Genomic DNA, 24,349 nt, shown 5'->3' on the forward strand with positions numbered 1-24,349 from the left:
TAGTATGGAAAAGAAAAGGAGAAAAGCACTCTAGATTAAGCTATACAGAAAGAGACATAACAACCAAATGTAATGCATTAATTTTTAATGAATTCAGGATTTAAAAAGCTATAAAGACATTTTGGGGGATAATTGGAAATTTTTGAATATGGGCTAAGATGATATGAAATAATTTTAGTTTTCTCAGGTGTCATAGTGGTATTGTGGTTATGTAAGAGAAGGTTCTTATTCTTAAAAAATTCATAGTGAAGTATTTAGGGTGAAATATGTTTGGAAAAATTACAATATAATAATTTCTATAAAATTTTATTTTACTAGGTCATTAATAGGAGTTCCAAGTATCAAAGATTTATAAAGTGCTTAAATATAGCTTACCTTTTTTTTTGAACTTTTTATTTTATTTTTTAATATAAATTTATTTATTTTAATTGGAGGCTAATTATTTTACAATATTGTATTGGTTTTGCCATATACCTTTTTTTTTTAATCTGCTATTTCCCCATCTGACTTATTGATTTATTTCTTTATTCCATCTTCATTCCTATCCTCCACTAGAATGTCAGTTCCATGAGGATGAAGACATTTTGTTATTCACAGCACTAAGGATAGTATCTGGCACATAGTAGGCAGTAATCAATATTTGTTGAGTAATCTAGCAAGTAAAGATAACCAATCTCAAGCAAATCCACCATTTCTATATAACTCATAATGTCTTTAATTTTTAAAAAATCACTCTTGGCACTGTTAACCAAAAATAATAATAGACTGTTCCTTATGTTTCAGGGAAGTTGGGAAAAAAGAATTTTGAAGAGTTTAAATAGTATGTGCACTGAACTGAGTATCCCACTGGCACGAAAGGTACTTTTAACACTTAAGTATTTTATTGTGAATCATGTACTAGGAAGTGTTGTGAAATTATAGAAGTATCGTGAAATTATAACTGTTAGGCAGATTTATCTTTTTTTGGTGACTGGTATACAGCTTTCTGAAACCAAAGTCTATAAAAGCTCAATTATGTGGGTGTAGTTTATATAGTTTTCTATTACATATGCTGTAATGCTTTTTGTAAAAAAAAAAACAAAAACCTGTATCTTGAGAATAAATATAGGCTGTACAGTACAGATTATTTGGAGATTTGTCTATAAAGGTTATAAGTGCACTTTAAAAATTTTAATTACCTTTAGTCTCCTTACTTGAATGATTTATTATCTCTCCAGAACTATTTAGGTCTAATACTCAACATTTATTTGTAATTCTGGGCTTTGATAGGGGAGAGATGAAAAAGGAGAGAAAAGCCACTTGAGGAATGTTCTGGACCTTTTATAGCTGTTCAAGAGTAGGAGAGAACAAGTTTCTCTTCACTTCATCCTCCCTACCACCTCTTTATTCCCTGCTGTTGGACAAGATATAGTGAATGTACATTGGATAATATCCAAGCACAAGTCACTGAAGGCACCAGAAGGATGGTGTAAAAAAAGGATAAATTTACATGAAAAACTGTCTAAATATGTAGTATTGTGTAATATACTGTCTTTCATATAGGAAGATGATGCTACTGACTCACAGTCACACTCTCTTGGCCAGCCCCCTTGTGATGCATTTCTGAGATTGCTGGATGGGGTAAGAGATGTAGTATGTGGCTGAGGAGCAGTTTTTCTTTGTGAAATTTTACTGGCCGGTCATATCATTTACCTTCTATTTTAGACTCATTAGCACCATATTCTAACTGAGCCATTAAGACTATATACAACGTAATAGTTAAATAATATTAAGTGTAATTCCCAGAAAAACTAATCATATGTAATGAAATTATTTTTTCTTATGTTATGGTAGCTTATATAAGCTTTTAGATAAGGTATTGATTCTTATTTTTCAGCTGCATTGCTTAACTTCACAAAACGAAACCAATTTTAAAATTACCTTTTTTAGAGGCCAGTTGGAGAACAGAAAGAACTTCTCAATAAATGGAATGAAATGGGAACCGATGAACCAGGTGCATATGAAAAAAGTATTTTCAAAATGTGGTAGTGGGAAAAAAAATTGTCCTCTTAATTGTGGATCCAAAATAACAATAGTAACAAGTATTTTTAATAGCAACTTTCCCTTCTCACTAATTTATTATCATCTGTTATTTTTTTTCCTAAACTTCTACTTTGCAGTTTAAAATTCCCAGCTTTAATCACTGTTCTCCGTTATTTTGAGAATATTTAAATCAGTTATTTTTTAAATCAGCATTTGAAAACATTTTTATGAAAGAATGTTAGAATCATTCAGTGGATTTCTTAGGCTCATAATTAAGATAAATCTCAAGCTTTAATTACATTGAGATGTTAAAATATGTTACATTTTGAAGTTTTAAGACTTCTAAAATGTTTTTGAGAATTTATTTTGGTTCATCTTAATGTTTAAAACGAGTCTCAATTTTAAAAACATTTAATGAGTGACAACTGTGAAATATTTACTGTGATAAATATATGTGTAAAATAATTATTGATATATATATAAAATAATTGTTTAGGTAGACATGTATATAATTCTTCACCACTCCTTCTTAAAAAAAAAGATGGGGCCTGGGTAGGGTGCAAGAAATTTTTAGCCACCATAAAGGAAGCAGTGTGTTATAGAAGTTCAAAAGGGAGAGCAGTTCAGTACAACCACAAGATTCACTGAGAATTTATTGTTTGTATTCTAAGTACTTAGAGAATTCTCATGTAGAACTTTCATATTATATTGACATTGTTTTTCAATTCAATTACTAATGCTCCATTACAAATCTATAGAAGAGAGGACTCTAATTTCTTCTAGAATATGTCATCTAGACTGTCAAGGGAAGGGACTTTCTTTTTATTTTTGTTAGTACAGTGCTTATCACAGTGTATGACAAATAATTAACATTCTGCAAATGTTTGAATTAACCTAGCTGCATAACAATATGAAAGAACCATTATAATTTATTATTAATAAGAATTTGTATATTATAACTGAAATTCTGTTTTAATCTTTCTTATTAATTCTAGATTTAAGCCTTTTCAGACCTGTTTATGCACCTAAGGACTTTCTTGAGGTAGGTTCTATTGTCTAAATATATGTATATTAATGAGGTAAAAATGCAAAAGAAAAAAAAACATCTCCAGGCAGAAGAATCACCATGTAAGAAGCCCCAGAGCCATGAAAGCAATGGAATAACCTGATCAGATTTGTGTTTGGAAATTGCTCTGGGAAAATACATTGTAGTGTGGAAAGATTAGAGGGAAGTAAATCAAGAAGATTTGATTAAAAAATAGTGACTATAAATCATGTAGCCTGCTGGCTAGCACAATAGGTGCTCAGTGAATCTTTTCCTTTTTTATTTTTCTCCCTGTTGTAGTAGTTCAGGCAAGGTATGATAAAGGTTTAAACTCAGAGAACAGCATTCAAAATGGAAAGACATCAACAGACTTGAATTTAACAAGATGTGAATTTAACAGATTTTTTAAAAGATTTGGGAATTTATTATATCTTGGGAGTATGAGAAAAAGAAAAGATAAAGATGACCTTTAAGTGTCTAGATTGGATAACTGGGCAGAGTTAACTTAAGATACAGAATACAGAAAGAGACACAAGTCCATTAGTAAAGGTGATGCACTTAATGAAGTTTGAGAGGCGTATTGACATTGAAGAGGAACTCTTTAGTAGGCAGTTAGAACTCACTAATTATTTTAATTCACCCATCTTTGATTCCATTTTTTTTCTCTTGTACCTTATATGTAATCCACCAGGAAATCCTTTCAGCCTTACCTTTGAAGTATGTCCAGAATCCATTCACTTCTCATCACCACCATTCTTATGTTGCTGATCCAAGCTGCCATCTCTTGTCTGGACTATTTCAGTAGCCTCTTAATTGCTCTCATTGCTTCTACACTTCCCCACCTAGAATTTGTTTTTAGCAGAGTTTCTAGAGGAAGCCTTGTAAATACTATTCTGAAGAAGCCATTCTTCTGCTATCCAGTGGCTTCTTATCTCATTCTACTTAAAACCCAAGTCATGACAGTGGCCTAAAACACCCTATTTGATCTGACACCCATCAGCTCTCTGAGTTCATCTCCTATTACTTTTCCTCCTGATTTGTTCTACTCTAGCAGCTTCAGCTTGCTTACTCCCCCCTGGCTTTCTCCCCTTTGAGGGTCTTTGCTCCTTGTTTTCTCTGCCTGCATTGCTTTTCCCTGAGATGCTGGTGTGTCCATTCCCTCACATTCCCTTATGTCTTTGCTTAAATGTCATATTCTCAGCATAAACAATATGGTCAAGAGTATTGTAATAACTTTGGAGGGATACAGACTTATCGTGGTGATAATTTCATAATGTAGCAAATGTCAAATTACTGTTAGTACGATCTGAAACTAGCAGGTGTAACAGTATTTAGCACATAGTTGCTCAGTAAATAAGTGTTGAGTGAATGAGTAAATGAATGTTTAATCTTTTGCATTTCATTTTTTTTCTGAACTTGTTTTCTCAGATACAACTTTGCCAGCATTGTTAGAAATTATTTCGGGCCTTTTAGAATTATAAACAGTCTCCTTTTAACTTAAAAGAGAAATTACTTTGTTTTGAAACTGCCTTTATACTGCTAGTGTTATTTCTCTTAGATTATTAAAGGTTTCTCTCAAACTCATTCCTAGCACTTAAATTTCATGTAATTTTTACATAATTAACTTTATGTTTTCTCCTTAATAATCATAGCATTCTGTTTCCTTAAGGACTGTTGCTGAATTGATTCTTTTATTAGTCATGCTGAGAGTCTTCTTTAGCTAAATAAAATTTTTCTATAATCACTTCCTTATAGTTTCTGCTTTTCTAATATTTTTTTCTTTTCTATTGCCCATATAGTCATAATTTTTCTTTTCAATTCTATGTTTTTAAGTTTTCCATGCACTATGATCCCTTATTTTCATAATTAGACTAAAATTGTATTGTGCTATATTAGTCTATATTTAACACTGTTGGTTCTTTGCTAAAACATTTTTTAAAAATAAATTCCTTTGATATTTTTAGCTTCAATTTAGTGTTTGAAATTTTAGAAAACTCTTTTGCGCTTGTGGTATATTTCATTTTGCCAGCCATTAGTTATCAGGTTATTAGTGCCTTCTTCAGATACGCTGGTGTTTCTATCATTATAATCTTCTTCACTGAATTCTTGGTTTCTTTCCCTTCAGAATTGCAATTTAAAAATATTTTTGAAAATTATTATTATTTTCTCCCTAAAATACATGTTGCTTTAAAAACAAGAAAACATATATAAGAAGAAAATTTAAAACAAAAATTACTCATAATATCATCATATAGCAATAAACACTACTGTAATTTTTAATTTAATAAACATTGTAGTGTTTATTAATTGTGGCATATTAAACTGTATTTTATGTAAATTAAACATAATATAGGTAATTTTCTCTACCGGAATGTTTAAGTAGTCTTAAACATCTTAAATGTCTAATATTGAATGTCTTAAGATATTAAATGTATAATATTTTTCTGTTATAAACAACACTTCCTTTACCTTTTTTTTCTGCACTATCTCTGCAAGCAGTTTTAATTATTTCCATAATCATACTCATAGAAGTGAGATTCCTAGATTAAAAGATGTGCAAATATCCAAGATTTTTAATTTTGAAAAATATTTCCTGTTAGTTTGGCTTCTGAAAAATTTCTTTTTTTACCTTTGGATTTGATTTAGAAACAATACCTTATGATGTTATTCCACTGTCTTTCTATAAACTTTTCAGCATCTATTTTTAAAAGAGAGTTGGTTCTGAAGTTTTCCCTGGCAAATACTGAAATCAAGCAGTTTAAATTTTTCTGTCATTTTTCCTTGTAAAATATTACACTCAAACAAATTTTATTTTTTCTTAACATCAAAAAGTTTTTCTTTCTAACTGAAATTTTAATTTTTTAGTATTTTATTTGATAGATCGTCTTTTGGAATATTAAATTGAAAACATGTTTATGGTATCTTAACATTTTAACATAATTTTATAGCTTTCAGAATGTAATTAAAGTATATGCATAACCCAAATAGTTTTTAATTTTGTGATGATATACTAAGAATATCACTGCCAATTTTATAAGTGTAAATTTTGTATAAAGAAACTCACCAATTTCATTGGATTTGTTTTTAAAGGTATTAATTAATCTTCGCAACCCAAATTATGAAAATGGTGATTCTCTTAGTTTCCGGACTCATTTGGGTTTAATCCAAGTTCCTCTCAAAGTAAAAGACATCCCTGAATTGGTAAGTATAGGTACTTAAAAATAAATTAACATATTTTAGAGGGTAACCATTGAAAAATACTTTAGTTCAACATGTATCTAAAGTAGTAGGACAATCTGCTCATTAAATAAATGAATAAAGTGGAAAATTTCTTTTTTATTGTAAATATGTTCTATAGAGAGTGAGTTGCTTTGCTAGTGGGATTAAAGGTGACCTTTCATTGACCTATAAATGCTTTTGCTTATTTCTTATTTTAATAAACAGCATAGACTTATAAGACCTGTTATTGGGATTTAGGTGCCTGATGTATAGCTATAAAACTGATTGAAACAAATTGTGAATTTTATTAAAAAAATTTAAGGAATATACATTTCATTTATTTGAACCAACCTTTTTTTAATCTCTGAATATGGAAGACACTGAGGGAGATAAAAGAACATAAGACGAGTTAAAGACTATCTTTGCTCTGCAGACTGTCACATTTTGGTAGGGAAATTAGTTTTAAAATAGAATAATTGTAGGAAAGTGGAGAGATTTCCTTACAAAGAAGTTAGTTAATTACCCCAAAATAGTAAGGAGCACAGAAATGTAAATATTGTCTTTGGTGAAACTAAGAAACAACTAAATTTTAAAATATTAAGATAGAGAACTGGAAGCGCCGGGTGACTCAGCCGCGTGGCCGCGCGGGCCGGGGCAGGGGGGTGCGGGGTGCGCGCCCTGCGGCACGGCCCGTCCCCGCGGCTGCCGCTGGCGGCGCCGTGAGCGCGCGCGCCTCCCGGGCGGATTCGGGCCCCGGGCTCTGGAGCGCGGCGGCAGCGTCGGGTAAGTGGTCCGACGCGAAGAACCGGCGGGGCGAGTGCGGCAGCGGCGGGCCTGGCCCCGGGAGGTGTCTTTGTGTCGGGGGGTAAGGGGACCCGCTCCTCAGGACGGCGCTCGGGCGGCAGCCCTCCGGGTCGTACCCCCATCGAAAGGCCGCGGCGCTGCAGTCATCTCGAGGAAAAACGTTGGCAAACGGGTTCCAGGCGCCGGTTTCCGTGCTGAGGATCTGTTCTGAGGACCAAGATGCATTTGGGGGATGGTTACAGAAATGAGCCATGGTAGGCAATAAAAATACACATTCAAAGTTGAATGAAACATCCATCCCGGAAGGGGAGCAGACCCTCACCATAATGTTGAAGCTCACTGCCCCGTTATTTGTTGAAGAATTCAGTGTCTGTCAGTTTGTTTCTTAGGTTTCATAGATCAACAGTTTTCTTCTATCATTCTAGGATTATAGAAGAATTAGTTTATAAGGGACTTTGAGAAATGACAGTGGTTTCTTAAAGTACGTACCATTTAGCATTAATCCTGAGATGGTTTCTTGGGGGAAAAATGTTTCTAGGCCAAATTCTCTTGGGGAAGCTGCAAATTAGGTCCTCTCTTGGAATTCCATGGTACACTCTAATCCTATTTATTGAAACATTGTAATGGTTAGAAACAACTTAATTCATAGATAGGAGAGCAGAATCATAGAATATTACACAACAGTTAAAAAGAGTGAACTAGATAGATGTGTCTTCTAACATGGATGGATTTTTAGAATGTTAATTTCAAAAAGCATATTACAGAGTGAGAATGTATAGTTTGTATGTTTTTTACAAATGATATGCTTTTATAGTATACCTGTATAAGGCTTGAATTTTTTTAAGAGGGAAAATTTTCATGTTTTACTTATAATAAAAATTAACTAAAGATGCTTACTCCTTGGAAGGAAAGTTATGACCAACCTAGACCGCATATTAAAAAGCAGAGACATTACTTTGCCAACAAAGGTCCGTCTAGTCAAGGCTATGGTTTTCCCAGTGATCATGTATGGATGTGAGAGTTGGACTATAAAGAAAGCTGAGCGCAGAAGAATTGATGCTTTTGAACTGTGGTGTTGGAGAAGACTTTTTTTTTTGGAGAAGACTCTTGAGAGTCCCTTGGACTGCAAGGAGACCCAACCAGTCCATCCTAAAGGAGATCAGTCCTGGGTGTTCATTGGAGGGACTGATGTTAAACCTGAAACTCCAATCCTTTGGCCACCTCATGCAAAGAGCTGACTCATTTGAAAAGACCCTGATGCTGGGAAAGATTGACAGCAGGAGGAGAAGGGGACAACAGAGCGTGAGATGGTTGGATGGCATCACTGACTCAATGAACATGGGTTTGGGTAGATTCTGGCAGTTGGTGATGGACAGGGACGCCTGGCGTGCTGCGGTTCATGGGGTCACAAAGAGTCGGACGCAACTGAACTGAACTGAAATACAAATAAAATGCTTGTTGAGTGCTTAGCGGGTTACTTTCTTTTTCCTCATTGGAGATATCTGCCCCTGATAATTTTCAAGCATATCTTTCTGTTTATTAATTCATTGTTGTAAGTTAAACTGAATTTTGAGCCCTGGTATTTACAGATTGGGAAGAAAATATTTTCATGATAGTCTATGATAATGAAACTTTTTCACACATTGTAAGGAATAAATGAAGTAACTTAAAAAAAAAAAAATAAGATAGAGAACTGATGGAAGAATGAGGAATGACCTAGACTTGAAGAAGGTCAAGCCTTATTGCTTCTGAAAGGTGGGAGGTATGGATGAGAAGTGTGATGGTAATCAATTTGTTACCTTTCAGCTCCGAATCTACCTTTTTGAAAAACTGAACTATGGTTGCTTTACAATATTGTATTAGTTTTAGGTGTACAGTAGAGTGATTCAGTTACATACACACAGATACACACACATATTGTTTTTCAGATTCTTTTCCATTATAGGTTATTGTAAGATACTGAATATAGTTCCCTGTGCTATACAGTGAATCCTTGTTGTTTATCTGTCTTACATACAGTAGCATATATATGTTAATCTCATACTCCTAATTTATCCCTGCCTCCCTCTTTCTCCCTTTGGTGACTGTAAGTTTGTTTTCTATGTCTATGAGTCTATTTCTGTTTTGTAAGGAAGTTCATTTGTTTTATTTTTTGAGATTCTACATATAAGGATATAGTATTTGTCTGTCTGACTTACTTCACTTAGTATGATAATCTCTAGATCCATCCATGTTGCTGTAAATGGCACTATTTCATTCTTTTTCATGGCCAAGTAATATTCCTTTGTATATCTATATACCACATCTTCTTTATGCATACATTCATCTGTTGATGCACACTTAGGTTGCTTCCATGTCTTGGTTGTTATAAATTGTGCTGCTATGAACTTGGAGTGTGTGTACATTTTTGATTTAGAGTTTTTGTCTTTTCTTGATATATGCACAGGAGTGGGATTGCTAGATCATATCATGAGTCTATTTTTAGTTTTTTAAGGAACTTCCATACTGTTTTCCCTAGTGGCTGCACCAAATTACATTCCTACCAACAGTGTAGGAGAGTTCCCTTTTCTCTATTCCCTCTCCAGCATTTATCATTTATAGACTTTTTGATGGTGACCATTCTGGCCATTTGTAGTTGGCAAACCTGCCTTTTTTTTTTTTAACCCTGTTTTATTATACTGGAGCTGGACCTTGTAGACATTTCCTTTTTGCCAACTAGCTTGACATTAGGCTTTGTCAGTAGAGGATTCTGGAGAGACATTGCAAGACCATAGTAGGATAAGAGGACTTTCCATGTACAGAAGCCAGCAGATCAGCAAACAGAAGACCCAGTAGGCTTCACCTTGGCAGCCCTTAGTCAACCAGCTCCAGCCTGTACTCACTGGCAAGATTGTTCTTCGCCTCTGGTCTGCATGTTCCTGGGGCAGGCACACCCTCTCCTTAAAAGTCTGAATCTCAGTCTTGAGGACAGGGGGACCTTTCCTGAGTTATTAGTTCTTTGGTTCACGCTCCTTCAGCCTAGAAGCCATAGTTGCTTTCTGCACTTGTTAATTCTGTTTGTCCCTGTTCACACTTCTGATATGGTTTCTATTTCTTGACTGGACTGTGACTGATACAAGAAACCAGATGGTTTTATCCCTGGAACTTTGCAAAGAATCAGGAATTGGAGACACCACATGTGATAGAAGGCATTGAGGAGACATAGAGCTGAAAATGGAGATTGTATAAAACGGTTTAGACTCCCAGACTTGTCCCATCCTTCATTTTCTGGCGACTCCTCCTCCCCAGCAGGAGACCAGAGGTGTATATAATCATTGCAGAAAGGCCATGAACTCAGAGACCTCAAATGTAGAGCTGAATAGGAATGAAGCATTGTATTGAAAACAGAAGAATTAAGTGAAGGTTGACCAAAAGAAAGAAAGCAAAAGCTGGCTGTCTATAAAAATTTTTTCAGAGTAAAGCCCATCATACTCTGCCCAGGCCTCAAAGACAGAGCTTCCAGTCAGTTGTTCATTGCCTAAATCCGAAATATGACTGACCAGCCTAGGCTCTCCAGATACTTTAAATTTTACAATTTGAAAAGCACAGCTCAAAACTAAAACAGACCCCGCAGAGAAAAATAAGGAAGAAGAAATAGCCAATTTATGAAATGAATAATTTTTATGACCACCAATATAGTTACTTCATGTTTGAATTTACATCTACACTCGCAAGATACAATAGGCCAAACCTGGTGTAAGGTTCAATTAGATTTGTAGAGAGATACAGAACAGAAAACATGGCATGTCAATATATCATGTAGATCTTCACTGGAAGTCCTTACAGCCTACCAGCTGCTACTTCCCAGCCCCTACAAGGAATGCTTGCAAATGGAAGTAACAAAGTTACATTGGCACAGCATAGGAAAATCTCATGCGCAATAGGAACCGTTTCTTGTAATGCATATGAGCACAGTTTCCAAGTCCTCTCAAGAGGCATACCAGGTAGCTAAGGCCTGTGTTTTCCAATAGGTTTCTATAGTCCACTTATAGTCCTCCATTTCAGATGAAATTTACCAGTCAAGTGTCATATTTTTTTTTTCAGTAAATTATATTGCTGGTTATGTAGCTGGCTTTCCTCTCCACATTTTTTTTTTTTTTTTCATAATCCAGTACATTTTCAGGGCAACAGTGCTGAAAGAAGGTAAATCCAAAGTAATCTTCATGTGGACAAAGAGGTTAACCTTTTGTTAACTGTATCTTCCCAATAGAAGACTTAAAACAAACATTAATCTCAGAGAAGATATTACTCATGAAACAGGAACAGAATTTCATTAGAACAACAAAACAAGACATTAGAAAGTGGAAAAGAACTTTTGGGAATCAAAAATATGATGTGCAAAAAAAATGAGTAGAGAGTTAGGGGAAATAAAAAAATATGGTGTACAAAAAAAGTCAGTAGAAGGCCCAGGAAATCTCTATCAGAAGACAGTGTAAAAACAAAAAGCCAATGAGATGAAAAATAAATGGGAAAAGGTCTTTTTAATTAGATGGTCAGTCCAGATAGGCTGATGCCTGGCCAGTAGGAGTTCCAGAAAGAGAATACAGAAGTCAAGGAATTTAAAAAACTTTTAAGAACTGAAAGACAGGAATCTTCATTATGAAAAGACCTACCCTGGTACCCAGTTCATGAATGAAAGAAGACCCATAGCAAGGCACCTGAAAAGAAGACGACTAAAAACTTTTTATGGAAGAACAGAGTGTATATAATGTTTCAGGCCTCAGAGTGGCATCTGACTTCTCAGCAGGAAGACTGGAAGCCAGAGAATTTTTTAGTAAAGCCTTTGAAAATCTGAATGATTTCAAGCCTAGAATCCTGTATATAACCACCAGTCAGTCAAATGTGAAGTTGAAGTATCTGTTTTCAGATGTACATGATCTAAAATATTCTAATTCATGGAGCTATTGGTAGAAATGCCCTAAAACAAGATCATAAACAAAAAGAGCAAAATAGAGGATCTCGGAAATGGGATTTCCAACCTAAGTATAGAATAAGTTCCAGAATGCCAGTGAAGAGAATTTCCAGGCCAGTCTGTGCAACAGGACCAGAGCAGAGCAATCCATATTGGAGCAGAAGCTTGTAGGGTTCCATGATAACTGGCAAGAAAAACATCAAAAATGTAGATGATCTGACGACGTGCTAACCACATGCAAAACTATTGTGGAGGGTCTTTTCAGAGTTGTGAAAGGGAGGAGGAAGAGGTAAACAGAGAAAATACATAAGTGAAAAAGTGATTTAATTATGAACTGTATGGAAAAAAGTACAAGAAAGGAAACATATTTATAGCATACTACATTCTTCAGCAGTGAGTAACATTTAAATAGTAATAACTAACTCTTAACATTGATGTAATTAAGCATTGATATATACTTATATTGGAATGATAGAGGGAGGAGAAGAGAATGTACTGAGATAAAAATCCACATTTATCACTAAAAAACTTAATAGTTATTTGAAACTGCTAAATTTAAAATAGCGGAATGTACCTGTTACTTGAAATACGGATATATGTTTGTTTTTTGGCCATGCTGCATGGTTTATGGGCTCTTAGTTGCCCAGCCAGGGATTGAACCCAGGCCCTTGGCAGTGAGGTGGATTCCTAACCCCTGGGCCACCAGAGGATTCCCAAAATATGGATATAAATACCAGGAAAAATGCTGAAAGTGGTTGTTCCTGCTTAGTGGAATAATTATGATTGTGTGTATTTGTGTGTTGGAGAGGAGTGCATAAATAGGGGACTAATGTTTTGTTACTGTTGTTGTTAAGTCTTTTAGCTGACTTGATTTATGTTTAATGTACATAAAGAGAGCATAGCATGGTGGTTAGATAATTAGATTCTGAAGTCAACTAGCCTGGTTTACCCTCTTGCTCTACCACTCACTGGTTGTGTGACCTTGGGCGAGTTTTCTTAACCTTGAGCTTTAGTTTTCTTATTCAATATATGGATAATAGTACCTCATAAAAGTATTGTATTGATCAATATCTTAAGATATGTTATGGGTTGACTTGTGGCCCCCCCAAAAGTTATGTTGAATCCTGACCTCCAGAACCTGTAAATGTGACCTCATTTAAAATAGGACCCTTGCAGATGCAATGAAATTAAGATGATTTCTTACTGGAGTAGGGTGAGCTCAAAATCCGATATGACTGGTGTCCTTAAAAGAAGAGGGGAAGAGAGACTCACAAGGAGAATGTTGTATGACAGGCAGAGATTGGAGTGTTGCATGCATAAGCCAGGGAACATCAGCAGTTGCCAGCAACACCAGAAGCTAAGAGAGAGACATGGAACAGATTCTCTCCTGGAACCTTCAGGGAAAGCATGATCTTGTTAACATTTTGAACTTCTAGCCTCTAGAACTGTGAGAAACTGGGAGTTTCTGTTGTTTAAAGTGAAAGTGAAGTTGCTCAGTCGTGTCCAACTCTTTGCGACCCCATGGACTGTAGCCTGCCAGGCTCCTCTGTCCATGGGATTTTCCAGGCAAGAATACTGGAGTGGGTTGCCATTTCCTTCTCCAGGGGATCTTCCTGACCCAGGGATTGAACCTGGGTCTCCCGCAGCAGACTCTTTACTGACTGAGCCAACAGGGAAGAACCCTTATGTTTTTAAAAGCTAGCCAATTAGTAGTACTTTTTAAAATGGCAGCCTTAGGAAATTAATATATAAATATAAAGCATATAAGTGGTCCTTGAAACATAGTGAGCAGTAAATGTTAAGCATTAGTACTACAACTTTCATAAAAAAACAATTTTTAAGACGTTATTTTAAAAGATGTTAGAAGACCTCTTCAGTTCAGTTCAGTCGCTCAGTTGTGTCCGACTCTTTGCGACCCCATGAACCGCAGCACACCAGGCCTCCCTGTCCATCACCAACTCCTGGAGTCCACCCAAACCCATGTCCATTGAGTTGGTGATGCCATCCAACCATCTCATCCTCTGTCGTCCCCTTTAGGAGAGGTTTATACAAAATGGTATGGCTGTATAGAAGAGGAAGTGGCAGATTCTTCTCATGAGGTGTAGAAGGTCTTCTCAGAGGTACTGACATTTGATATAGTTTGAAGGCATTTTCTAGGTAAAGAAACAGGGAATGATGATTTATGAAAAGGTTTAGCATATTGTAAGTGGGGCTAATTAGGCCTTCTGTCTGTCTGAGGGGACCTGGAGCTGGTGTAAATACATTCTTAGCTATTGGAGAATCAGAATCCTGTGACCGATTTTCAAAAAACTGTGACCATACTTAATGTCTTCAGGTATTAGGGATAGTTGTACCCATTTTCTGAATCATGTGGCTGGTGATGATGGTTCCACCTCCAGAGTGCATGGTTTATCTGTAACCCTGGTCTGTCTGTGTGAGTACTGAACTTGGTGAGACTCAGTGAGTCGTATATGATCCTATAATAGATGGCCCTCAAACCTAGCTTACAGTGTTATGCAGACGCATGCATATTAAAAAGGATTTTTTTTTAGGTATAGTTGATGTACAATATTACATGAGTTTCAGGTGTACAACTTATTGATTCACAATTTTTAAAGGTGATACTTCATTTATAGTTACAAAATATTGACTATATTCCCTATGTTGTACAATATATTCTTATAGCTTATTTACTTTATATGTAGTAGTTTGTATCTCTTAATCCTGTACCTCTATCTTGCCAGAAGGGAATTTCTTGAAACTGAAATGTATTAACTCTAAAGAGAAGTTGCAGACTAATTCCTGTTCAGTCTTGCACAGGCAGCAGGTCGGAACTAGAGCTCAGAGAAGTGGTTCCCCATTTATTAACTCCCCTCTGTCACATGTCACTAAGCACTGTGCTAAGTACTGGAGGTGCAAATGTGTGTAAGAGATAGGACTGTCTTCCAAGAGCTTCAGGCTAGTGAGGAAATGACCAGTACAAAGATAATTTCAATACGATGTAATTACATGCTTTGATAGAGGTTGCAGAAAAGGTAACGCATGTTCATAAAGAAGAAAATCTGAGATTAGGGCCCAGGGCTTCTGTGGTGGCTCAGCTGGTAAAGAGTCTGCCTGCAGTGCAGGAGACCCCGGTGTAATCCCTGGGTCAGGAAGATCCCCTGGAGAAGGGAGTGGTTACCCACTCCAGTGTTCTTGTCTGGAGAATTCCATGGGCAGAAGAGCCTGGCAGGCTCTTGTCCATGGGGTCACAGAGTCAGACCTGACCAAGTGAGTAACACTTACACTACTGCTATAAAATAAAAAATAGTCCAAAACAGTACATTTTACCTCTTTAGTTGTCAAAAATTGGTGGCATAAGTTGCAGTGCTTTTTTAAGATATAGATAAAAATCAAGGTTTTAGTTAAAAGATTGAAATAAAATGACATTTATTTAAAATCTATACAAAAATAAAATATATGTGTTATGCTGAATAACTGTTTTATGAGGGACACAAATCACTAATTTAAATAATCATAGATAATTATGAAAGATTAAAACTAATTCCATTTTTAAAGAAGAAGGAAGTTTGGTTTTAGCAATTAGGATAGTAACAAAAGACTGAGGCAAGTATTAATAGAAATATTTAATTACTTAGGGAATAAAAATAATGTGAATACTATGAGGTTCTTATGTATTAAAAAAAACAGACAAACAGGGTTACTTTCCTTAGACATTAGTAGATAAGTAGAGGAAGTCTGGAGAATAAATCTAATTTATTCTTATTTTAGCAGAGCACTTGATAGTCTAATTTTACTTAAAAATTAATTTAAGTTGTTTTGGATATTTGCAGTGTTTATTTGATTAAGAGCTGAGTGAAGTACAGTACCATACAAAGCACAGATACAGAATTATATTGGTAATTTTAGATAATGAATTTAGAAAATAAAATTTATCAGTACTGCATGTGCTATTTGTATCTGTATGTTTAAGGAAAGATTTGAATGTTATTAGTTCTTTACTCAAAAGAATAATTATTCTTTACTTTCACTGACTAGTTTGTTATCTAAAATGGGAAAATTTTGGACTAAAGCATTACTATTTAAAGGTTCAATAATATCGTTTTCTTTTTTAGATATTTAAATGAAGCAAAGATTTATTTTACATTGTGATTTTCATTTAAGTTGATGTCTAGGTGAAGATATTTTTTTAAATAACATGTAGAAAAGTCTGAGATGTATGGTAATTCTGTGTGTTATTTTTCAGAAAGAATTCTTTGTAGAACTTGGCTTAACTACAGGACAGCTGGGTATAGATGACTCTACACAAGTGCCTCCTGGTCAGTATTTCTCCCATATGGCATATAATAAATGAAAATGAGAGTTAGGTTAAGGTTTATCTTGTCATTTCCAAATTAATCTAGTAACTTTTTAATATCTGTCAACTAACATGCTTTTTGCCTCTCCTTGGTTACTATTAATTATTGTATAGAATCTTGTATATTTATTAGCATTCAATTAGATATTGTCTTTTTATTTGAGGGTCTTTAAAACAATTTTGAAAACTCATAAGACATACATAAGTCATTTTGTTGGCAAAATTTTTCATTGGCAGCACTCATGGTTCCCTTTATTTGCCGTTACTATCTTTATTATTTTTCATATCACCAAGTTAACTGAACACTGACATTCTGTCTTGCATAAACAAACATAGGTTTTAAAATTGGTATGTTTTCATCTAGAACATTTCCCCAACATCTCTCTTCTTGTGCCTAAATGCCTGTATTTTCATAAAAGACTGGATTAATATTTAATCATAATAAACAGGAAGTAAAAATTGACCTAAAATATGGAAGGTCTATATTGTTGTACTAATCATAATAGGAGTCAAGGAACTGTTCTTGTCTTTTCCTCTGTCACTGGCTAGTTGTGTGACTTGTAAAAGTCACTTTGTATTTCTGGACTTGTTTCTTCCACTGTAAGATAAGGAAGTTGGCCACTTATTGTTGTTGCTAATAATAATAATAATAATAAAGTTATTGAGCATATACTATGTATTACATGTGTTTTATATATAAAACAACTCTAGATGTAACTGTATTATTATCATTTTAAAATCTTTGTTACTGTATAATGCATATAGGAAAGTACATGTGTCCTAAGAGAATGGCTCAACAAATTTTTATAATTGGACACTCCTATTAAATTACCACCCAGATCAATGAAATGAAATCCTTTCCTACCCCCTTTCAATCTTGATCCCCTGTGTCAAAGATAACCACTGTTTTTACTATTCAAGTCTCATCTCTTGCCTCCTCATTCCGTCCTTTCCCCTTCTGCCACCTCCATCCCTGTTTCCACATACACACATGTTCTCTGTCTCTAATCATATTTGAAAAACTGCTGCACATTTTTCAAGTGTCTAGATTGATGGCTCTGCCTCCTCTACATCTTCTCCATCATTATCATCATCACCATCCGTGTTTATAGGATTTCAGCATATCTTCAAGTTCCTTGTTGGTAAGGGTTTCTCTATGCTCTTCTCTGTGGTCCTCAACATTGTCATCAGTTAATTATGTCAGAGAAACCTTCCCTACCAAACTTTCCTTGAAACATTCAAAATATTCTTGATTTCCACATCATTATTGGGGAAATCCCTGAGTCACTGATTGCTTCATTCCAGAATGGCCTTCAGCGTGCATCAGGCTTTAGGGCATCTACAGCCTCTGCGGTGGACAAAATTGCATCTGCAACTGTGAAGCTCTTTCGTAAATTGCTACTGTGGCTGCTGCTGCTGCTGCTACTGCAGGCAGGGTTAGCATCACGGGCAGTGGGGAACCTTCTGCAAGTGGGGTGGATGTAAAATCACCTGGATGCACCGCTGCAGCGGTGACAGAGAGTTAGGAAACAGGAGCAGCATTCCACATTCTCGTTGGTGAAGCAGAGAGATTGGGGTTGACCAGGAGCATTCTCAGCTAAGAGGAGGACCTTGAAATGGCAGCCCCTTCTCTTCATGCCTTTACTTCAGGAATGAAGCACTGGTGGAACCTCTCCAAGAACAAGATGGCCTTCACCCAAACCTTCTTTTTGTTTTTGTTCTTGCGGGCCTGGGGATTCCTTGCTCAGTAGGTGGAGCCCGGCTTGATCACGTGGCCTCCTGCATTACCACACAGCTCCAGAGTAAGGTCACCTTTCCAGGCCCTGAACCTTGGGGCTTGCTTTACATTCTTACGGAAATAGGTGTTATTGGGCATCCCCTTCCAGAACATGCCCACTTCATCACAACTGAAGATCTGCTCTGGAAGGTAGCCTGTCTCTTCTGTAAGTTTTCTGAGCTGTCTGGGAACGCTGAAGCTGCCTGGGCATCAGCCAGTGTTGATTCTCCCATGATCTCTTGAGTTCCTGTGGCTGCAGCGCTTCACAGAGCTAGCCAGCCATCCCTGTGAGCCTCAGACTCGGTTCTCTGCAGTCCCTCACCGTGGTGCTCACAGAGGCCAAGTGCTTTTCACACCGCATCTTGCTGTCAACAGGAATATGCTTCTGTGACACGTCCTCCAGCCACACACTTAATGCCTTTGCAAACATTTTATCACAAACCGGAGACCATTTTTGCAATTGTAGGGGTGGCACTAATACTTCCACATATTTCAGCTTCTTTCTGCTTTATTTTGCAAATGCTTCGTTCATTTTTACTGACCTATAGCTAACCTTGGCAAGCAGCATGAATCTATGACATGGTGGGAGACTCCAGCTATATGGGTATGCCATATAGGGTATATATACCCTATACTATATGGGTATGCCAACATATCAGTTCATTCACATGAATTCAAGTTTTGCTTTTTAGAACTTCGCACACAGCAAATTCAAGATTTGTTTTTTTGGAATTTTCTGGAATTTTTTTCAAATATTTTAGTCTGAGGTTGGTTGAATCCATAGATGTGGAACCCACAGATTTGGAGGGCCGACTGTATTACAGTGGTGCGCTGTGACTATTCTTGCGTAAGTCTCCTGGTACACATAGGCACGCATTAAGTTTCACATGTGAGAGTAAAGCTGCTAACTGTTATAGGGTGTGCATACATTCCGTGTTAGTAGATGTTGCCAAATGGTTTTCCAGGGTGGTTGGACTGATTTACACTCCTACCACCTTTGTATGAGAAGCTCATTTGCTCCATTTCCTCTGCATTTAGCCATTGTGGTGGTTGTGTATTTCATAATGGTTTTAATTTCATTTCTCTGATGACTAACATGGTTGAGCATTTTCTCATATGTTTATTGGTCCCTTGGATTACCTCTTTTGTAAAGAACCTATTCACATCTTCTGCCTATTTGTATTGGATAGTTGTCTTTTTTAAGCTGACTTACTGGGAGAACACAGAAAGGTCTTCTAAGTACAAGACCTTTGCTGGATAGATGTATATTGCAAATATATTCTCCCACTCTGTGACTCACCTTTTCATTCTCAGTGATGTCTTTGATGAACAGAAGAAGTTCCTTGGGTCGAATATGACCAAGTTTAGGAGGTTTTTTTTTTTCTATTATGATTGATACTTTAAAAACAAATTTTTGTTTTCCCCATATAACGTTTATTTTTATAGTGGGATTACCTATATAGTATTAACACTTTTATTAGGTATGCTTTCATGCTAGTTTAGAGTGGAAGTAGGGGTTTGCAAATGAAGCTGTCAATAAGTTTTGTTTTCAGGGGAAAAAATCAAAGATGAATGGACAGAATCTTGTGTTATGAGAAGATATTTTATACTATCTTAACAAAGGAAGTTAGTTTATCAATTTTTTCTTCTGATTAAATATACTTAATTTTCTTTTAATTTCTATAAACTTTAAACAAATTAGAAAAAAGACTTTTCTACATATATTCTTATAGTTTCCCGTAGAGCTATTCCAGCTTTGAAAATAATTAGAAGCATCAATACTAGAAAAATATACATAATATTATTCTAAATGTGGCTGATTATATTTGTTTCTAAAAATGTTATTTTATCATTTTTAGAGCTTTTTGAAAATGAGCATGTACGTATTGGGCAAAAAGGTAAGCTTTTTTAAAATTTTTAATTGGAAGATAATTGCTTTACAATGTGATGGTTTCTGCTGAACAACAACATGAATCAGCTATTTAGTACACATGTATCTCCTCCCTCTTGAGAAAAAGATAAGCTATTGATTAAACTTATTTTAATTTCTGAAAATGAGACAGTTTTAAGTAAATGTCTGCATCATATGACCTCATCTGAAATTTAATACCCAAAAAGCTAAAGACCTAAAAAGGAATCTTAATTAACAATGTAGATAAAACAATAGGAATCTTTATAAAGAGGGGAAATGCATCATTTTGGCTTTATCAGTAAACAGCAGATAAAGTACACAGATGATTCACTAAAAAGGAAAAGATAAATGCAGCCACACATTTCTCAAGGATATTAGCTTAATCCATTCAACAGTAGAATTTTATTTTAAAATCAGAGTCAGGTTCTCTCTTTGATGTGCCCACACCCTTCTCATTAATGTTAATAGGAATATGCTCCTGCATCAGGAGAAAGTAATGACTGCCACACTTCCTGGTGACTGTTCACAGTGGTAGGACTTAATAACTGAGCAGCTGTCAGCATTCTGGAGAATAAATTTTCCCCATCTTTTGAAGATTCTTTTCCTTGTTTATATAAATCCTGTTTAGTCTTTGAAATATGAAGTGCAGATACATATGTCTTTGTGTCAGGATGACCCTTCTGACAGTTATATTATCATGGTCTAAACTCCCTGGTTCAATTTTCAGAATCTGGAGGACTGTGTTTATATGATTTAATATTTTCATTAAACACAATTGCAAGTTAAAGAATATGTTTCATCTTTGTATTTTGTGTGGTCCCTTTGTTTCTTTTGGTCTTCTCATTTTCATTTAGTGTAAGGTTTTTTCCTTTTTCTCTTAAGAATATAAGAAAACAGTACTATTAGACATATATTAGCAGATGTCTAGTATTTCTTCTTTTGTTTTTATTTTTTTATATTTTGGTTTTGTTTTGGAAAGGGGCTTAATTTCTAGATTTAATATTTAATATTTTCATTAAAATAAAAATTAAAAGAAAAGGATAATATATTAATTTTGTGAACTTGACCACTTCTGAATAATTTGGGGCCTTAAAATGTTATTGGATCCTTTGTGTTTTCAGTTCTTAAAAAATTCCTCTTTTCTGTTGATTTTACTGGAGAAGGAAATGGCAACCCACTCAGGTAGTCTTGCCTGGAAAATCCTATAGACAGAGAAGCCTGGTAGGCTACAGTCAATAGGGTTGCAAAGAGTCGGACACGACTGAGCAACTTCATTTCTTCACTTCTTCCGTTGATTTTGGCAGATAGTTAAAAGGTCATCTAATAGAATGAATATCTACATTTCCAAAATTCTTAATCATAATACTTCAAATAGCATACTACTTCCAAATACTAGAACATTCAGGACTTAGTAGAATATGCTTAGGAAATTTAAGGTTTCTGTAGATATGATTTGATGTGATCTTCAAATCCAAAATTTATTTTAAATATGCATCACTTGTTGCAGATCCATGAAACTATAGTTAAAGCACAGGAATTCAAGGTACTTACATTAAAAAACTTTCAGGTAAGGCAGGAGGTGGAGGAGCCTAAGGCTTAAAACGTACAGGACTGTAAATCAGACCACATCAAAAATCAGAGAGTAAAAGAAGATCACCAAGACATGTTTTAATTATGTAAGATACAAAGATGAAATGTTAGCTTCCTAAAAAAAATTGTAAAGATTTCATTGTCTTTCTTACATTACACATTTTCTAATGAGACTCTAATATACTTTTAACAGTTCTAACAGAACAAGATAGCGCTGCCGCTCAGCAGTATGTCAGACAAGGAAGTCCTACAGCCCTGAGGGCTGAGCTGTGGGCTCTCATCCTGAACATCTCCAGTCACCCCGAGGTGAGGAGGGGGAGGAGGAGCCAGACCTGACGTTTATGCCTCGAAGACCCGTGTTTCAAAGCAGAAATACTGTTTGTTAGTCTTTTATTTATCCCCTTTTTAAATTTTCAAATCCACTGTAGTTTAGAGTTCTACGATAAGATTAATGTATAATTTAATCACTATGTATTTAACACAGATGTTTTTATTATTAATAATTAGATGGTGTGAACCTATACATAAACAATAAGTGTAGGGTTGGCCAGAAAGTTCATTCAGGTTTTTCTGTAAGATCTTATAGAAAAACCCAATGACCTTTTTGGTCAACTCCATAAAATTTTAATAAGTGGAGTCCACCAGTTTAGGTCACTGAGGATGTATGGTGGAATTGGGCAATAGAATAGGGTGAAATAAAGATAGACTACTCAGTATATGTAAAATGAGTACTTTGTCCCTACAGTTACTTTGAAAATATGCACCATTTTTATAGCTCTAAATATTGACATTTTATGTGGGAATGTTATTTTTCTAAGTATAAGAACATTTTATTTTAGGAAATAAAATGAAAATGAAGATAAATCACCAACAGACAGGTAATAGATTCAATAAAGAAAAAATATGTAACACATTCTTTTTGGAATATTTTAGAGAATTTTTTTTTTTTTTGCTTAAGCCCATTGAGCCTACAAATCATTGATTTAAATATTGTAATAAATAACAAACTAATAGTAATAGCAAACTAATAGTTACAGCAAACTAATAGTTCACTAGACAGTGGTTAAAAACATGGGTTTTCTTTGAAATCATACAACCTAGTTTCAACTCCTAGCTCCCCCAACTTATTTGAAATAAGTTGCTGAGTGAGATAAATTTCTTCAAGCCTCAACTTACCTATGCTTAAATATGGGTAATAATTTTTATATCACAGAGTGGTTGTGAGAATTAAATAAAATGTGAGTCTTTTATTGACACAGTCCCTGATGTAACAGGCCACCACTAATGGTAGCAGGAATGATTATATATTGCATATAATTATAAATCAATCATAATTGATAATATGTAATAATTCTATGCACATATATTATAATTATATACACACATATACACATATATTAAAATTACATATAATTATAATGGTAATGTTATTAATAATAAGTTAATCATATGATATTAATCATACATTAATCATAATTTAAAATAATGCTGTTTTTAAGAAAATCAAGCACTAGACATAAGTATTATAAAAGCTATACCTCTGGCCTTTGCAGATTATGTATGTATGCTTGTGTGTGTGTGTGTGCATGCATGTATGTGTGTTTTAAATCTCCCTCTGTGAACAGCACTGTCGAAAATCACTTGCTTTCTTTTTTGAAAGAATAAGCTTTGTGCTTTATTTTAGAGCAATTTTAAACCAAATGATACTGCTGATCTTTTGAGGTGACACTTTAAAAGTAACAGTTGACAAAACAGTTTGGAGTATACTTTAGGCCTTTTTTTTTAGTGCATCAGCTCTTGTAAAAGAGGTAGTAATTCTTGTTCTGATCTAACTGTGTAGATCAGAGTTAGATCACCTACCAATTTCATCGAGCAGCAGCTAAGTTAACAAGTCCTGTCTCTGCAGAGGAACTACTTCCATTTCAAAAATAGATTTAGGATTTTTCCAGAAGTATCATTGTAGAATAAAAGTAGTAATCCCAAATAATGATAGTTTGTTACAATGTTCAATGGCTGTTTTTACACCTGCGTTCTGGAGTTAATAATGATCTTGATTTTCTGTACTCAAAATGACAGATCCGTAAATAGAAATTAATATCAGAAAGGCAATCTTGATTTTGTTGAATAAAACACTTTCTATGCCTTACACTTTTATATTCACTGTAAAGGTGTCACCAGCACCCACCATAGCAGCTCCAAAATAATTGTTGTAGGTGGTACATCAGAGGGGGGAGAGAGGGAGGATACTTCTTCTTACGAGGATCTCTTTATCAGAAGGTTTTGTTCAGTTACTTTTCAGTCACTTAAAATAAGCTACACATGCAAATGTATCATAGTTAAGGAGATACATAAACAGAATATTTCAAATTTGACACCCATAAACCTGTTTTAAAAATCTTACCTCCTTAGAAAGACTTGGTATTTAATGCCTTGAGTTCCTAGCAGTTAGTTTATTTAACACTTTTGTTAGAGAATTATTTAACTTTGATTTTTTTTACTCTTTTTAAGAAAATATGTGATAAGCTTAAAAGCATTGTCTTTATATATTTTCTATAGATTTCTGGATCAAAATACCCATATTTAGCAAACATTCATATTTAAATTTTTGTTTAATTTCAGCTTGCTGGTTAAAAGAAGATAGAAAATTTTCTTTTACTTTGCTCTAAGTTCTT

General features: G+C 35.0%; 1 protein-coding gene across 3 annotated transcripts in view; it reads left to right on the forward strand.

Annotated features, from left to right (window-relative positions):
- The window catches only part of TBC1D19 (TBC1 domain family member 19), a 135,439-nt gene that overhangs the window by 47,452 nt on the left and 63,638 nt on the right, over positions 1-24,349 (forward strand). For 2 of the 3 annotated variants that reach the window (XM_061164507.1, XM_061164509.1), the window contains 8 exons: positions 784-858; positions 1,543-1,620; positions 1,930-1,993; positions 3,018-3,064; positions 6,158-6,268; positions 16,288-16,360; positions 20,035-20,073; positions 21,871-21,983. In XM_061164507.1, the coding sequence (XP_061020490.1) occupies positions 784-858; positions 1,543-1,620; positions 1,930-1,993; positions 3,018-3,064; positions 6,158-6,268; positions 16,288-16,360; positions 20,035-20,073; positions 21,871-21,983 (600 nt within the window). The remainder of the gene's footprint in view (positions 1-783; positions 859-1,542; positions 1,621-1,929; positions 1,994-3,017; positions 3,065-6,157; positions 6,269-16,287; positions 16,361-20,034; positions 20,074-21,870; positions 21,984-24,349) is intronic. The other variant, XM_061164508.1, reaches the window with a different exon arrangement.

This window comes from Dama dama, chromosome 17 (genome assembly GCF_033118175.1).
Source record: "Dama dama isolate Ldn47 chromosome 17, ASM3311817v1, whole genome shotgun sequence".
Classification (NCBI taxonomy): domain Eukaryota; kingdom Metazoa; phylum Chordata; class Mammalia; order Artiodactyla; family Cervidae; genus Dama; species Dama dama.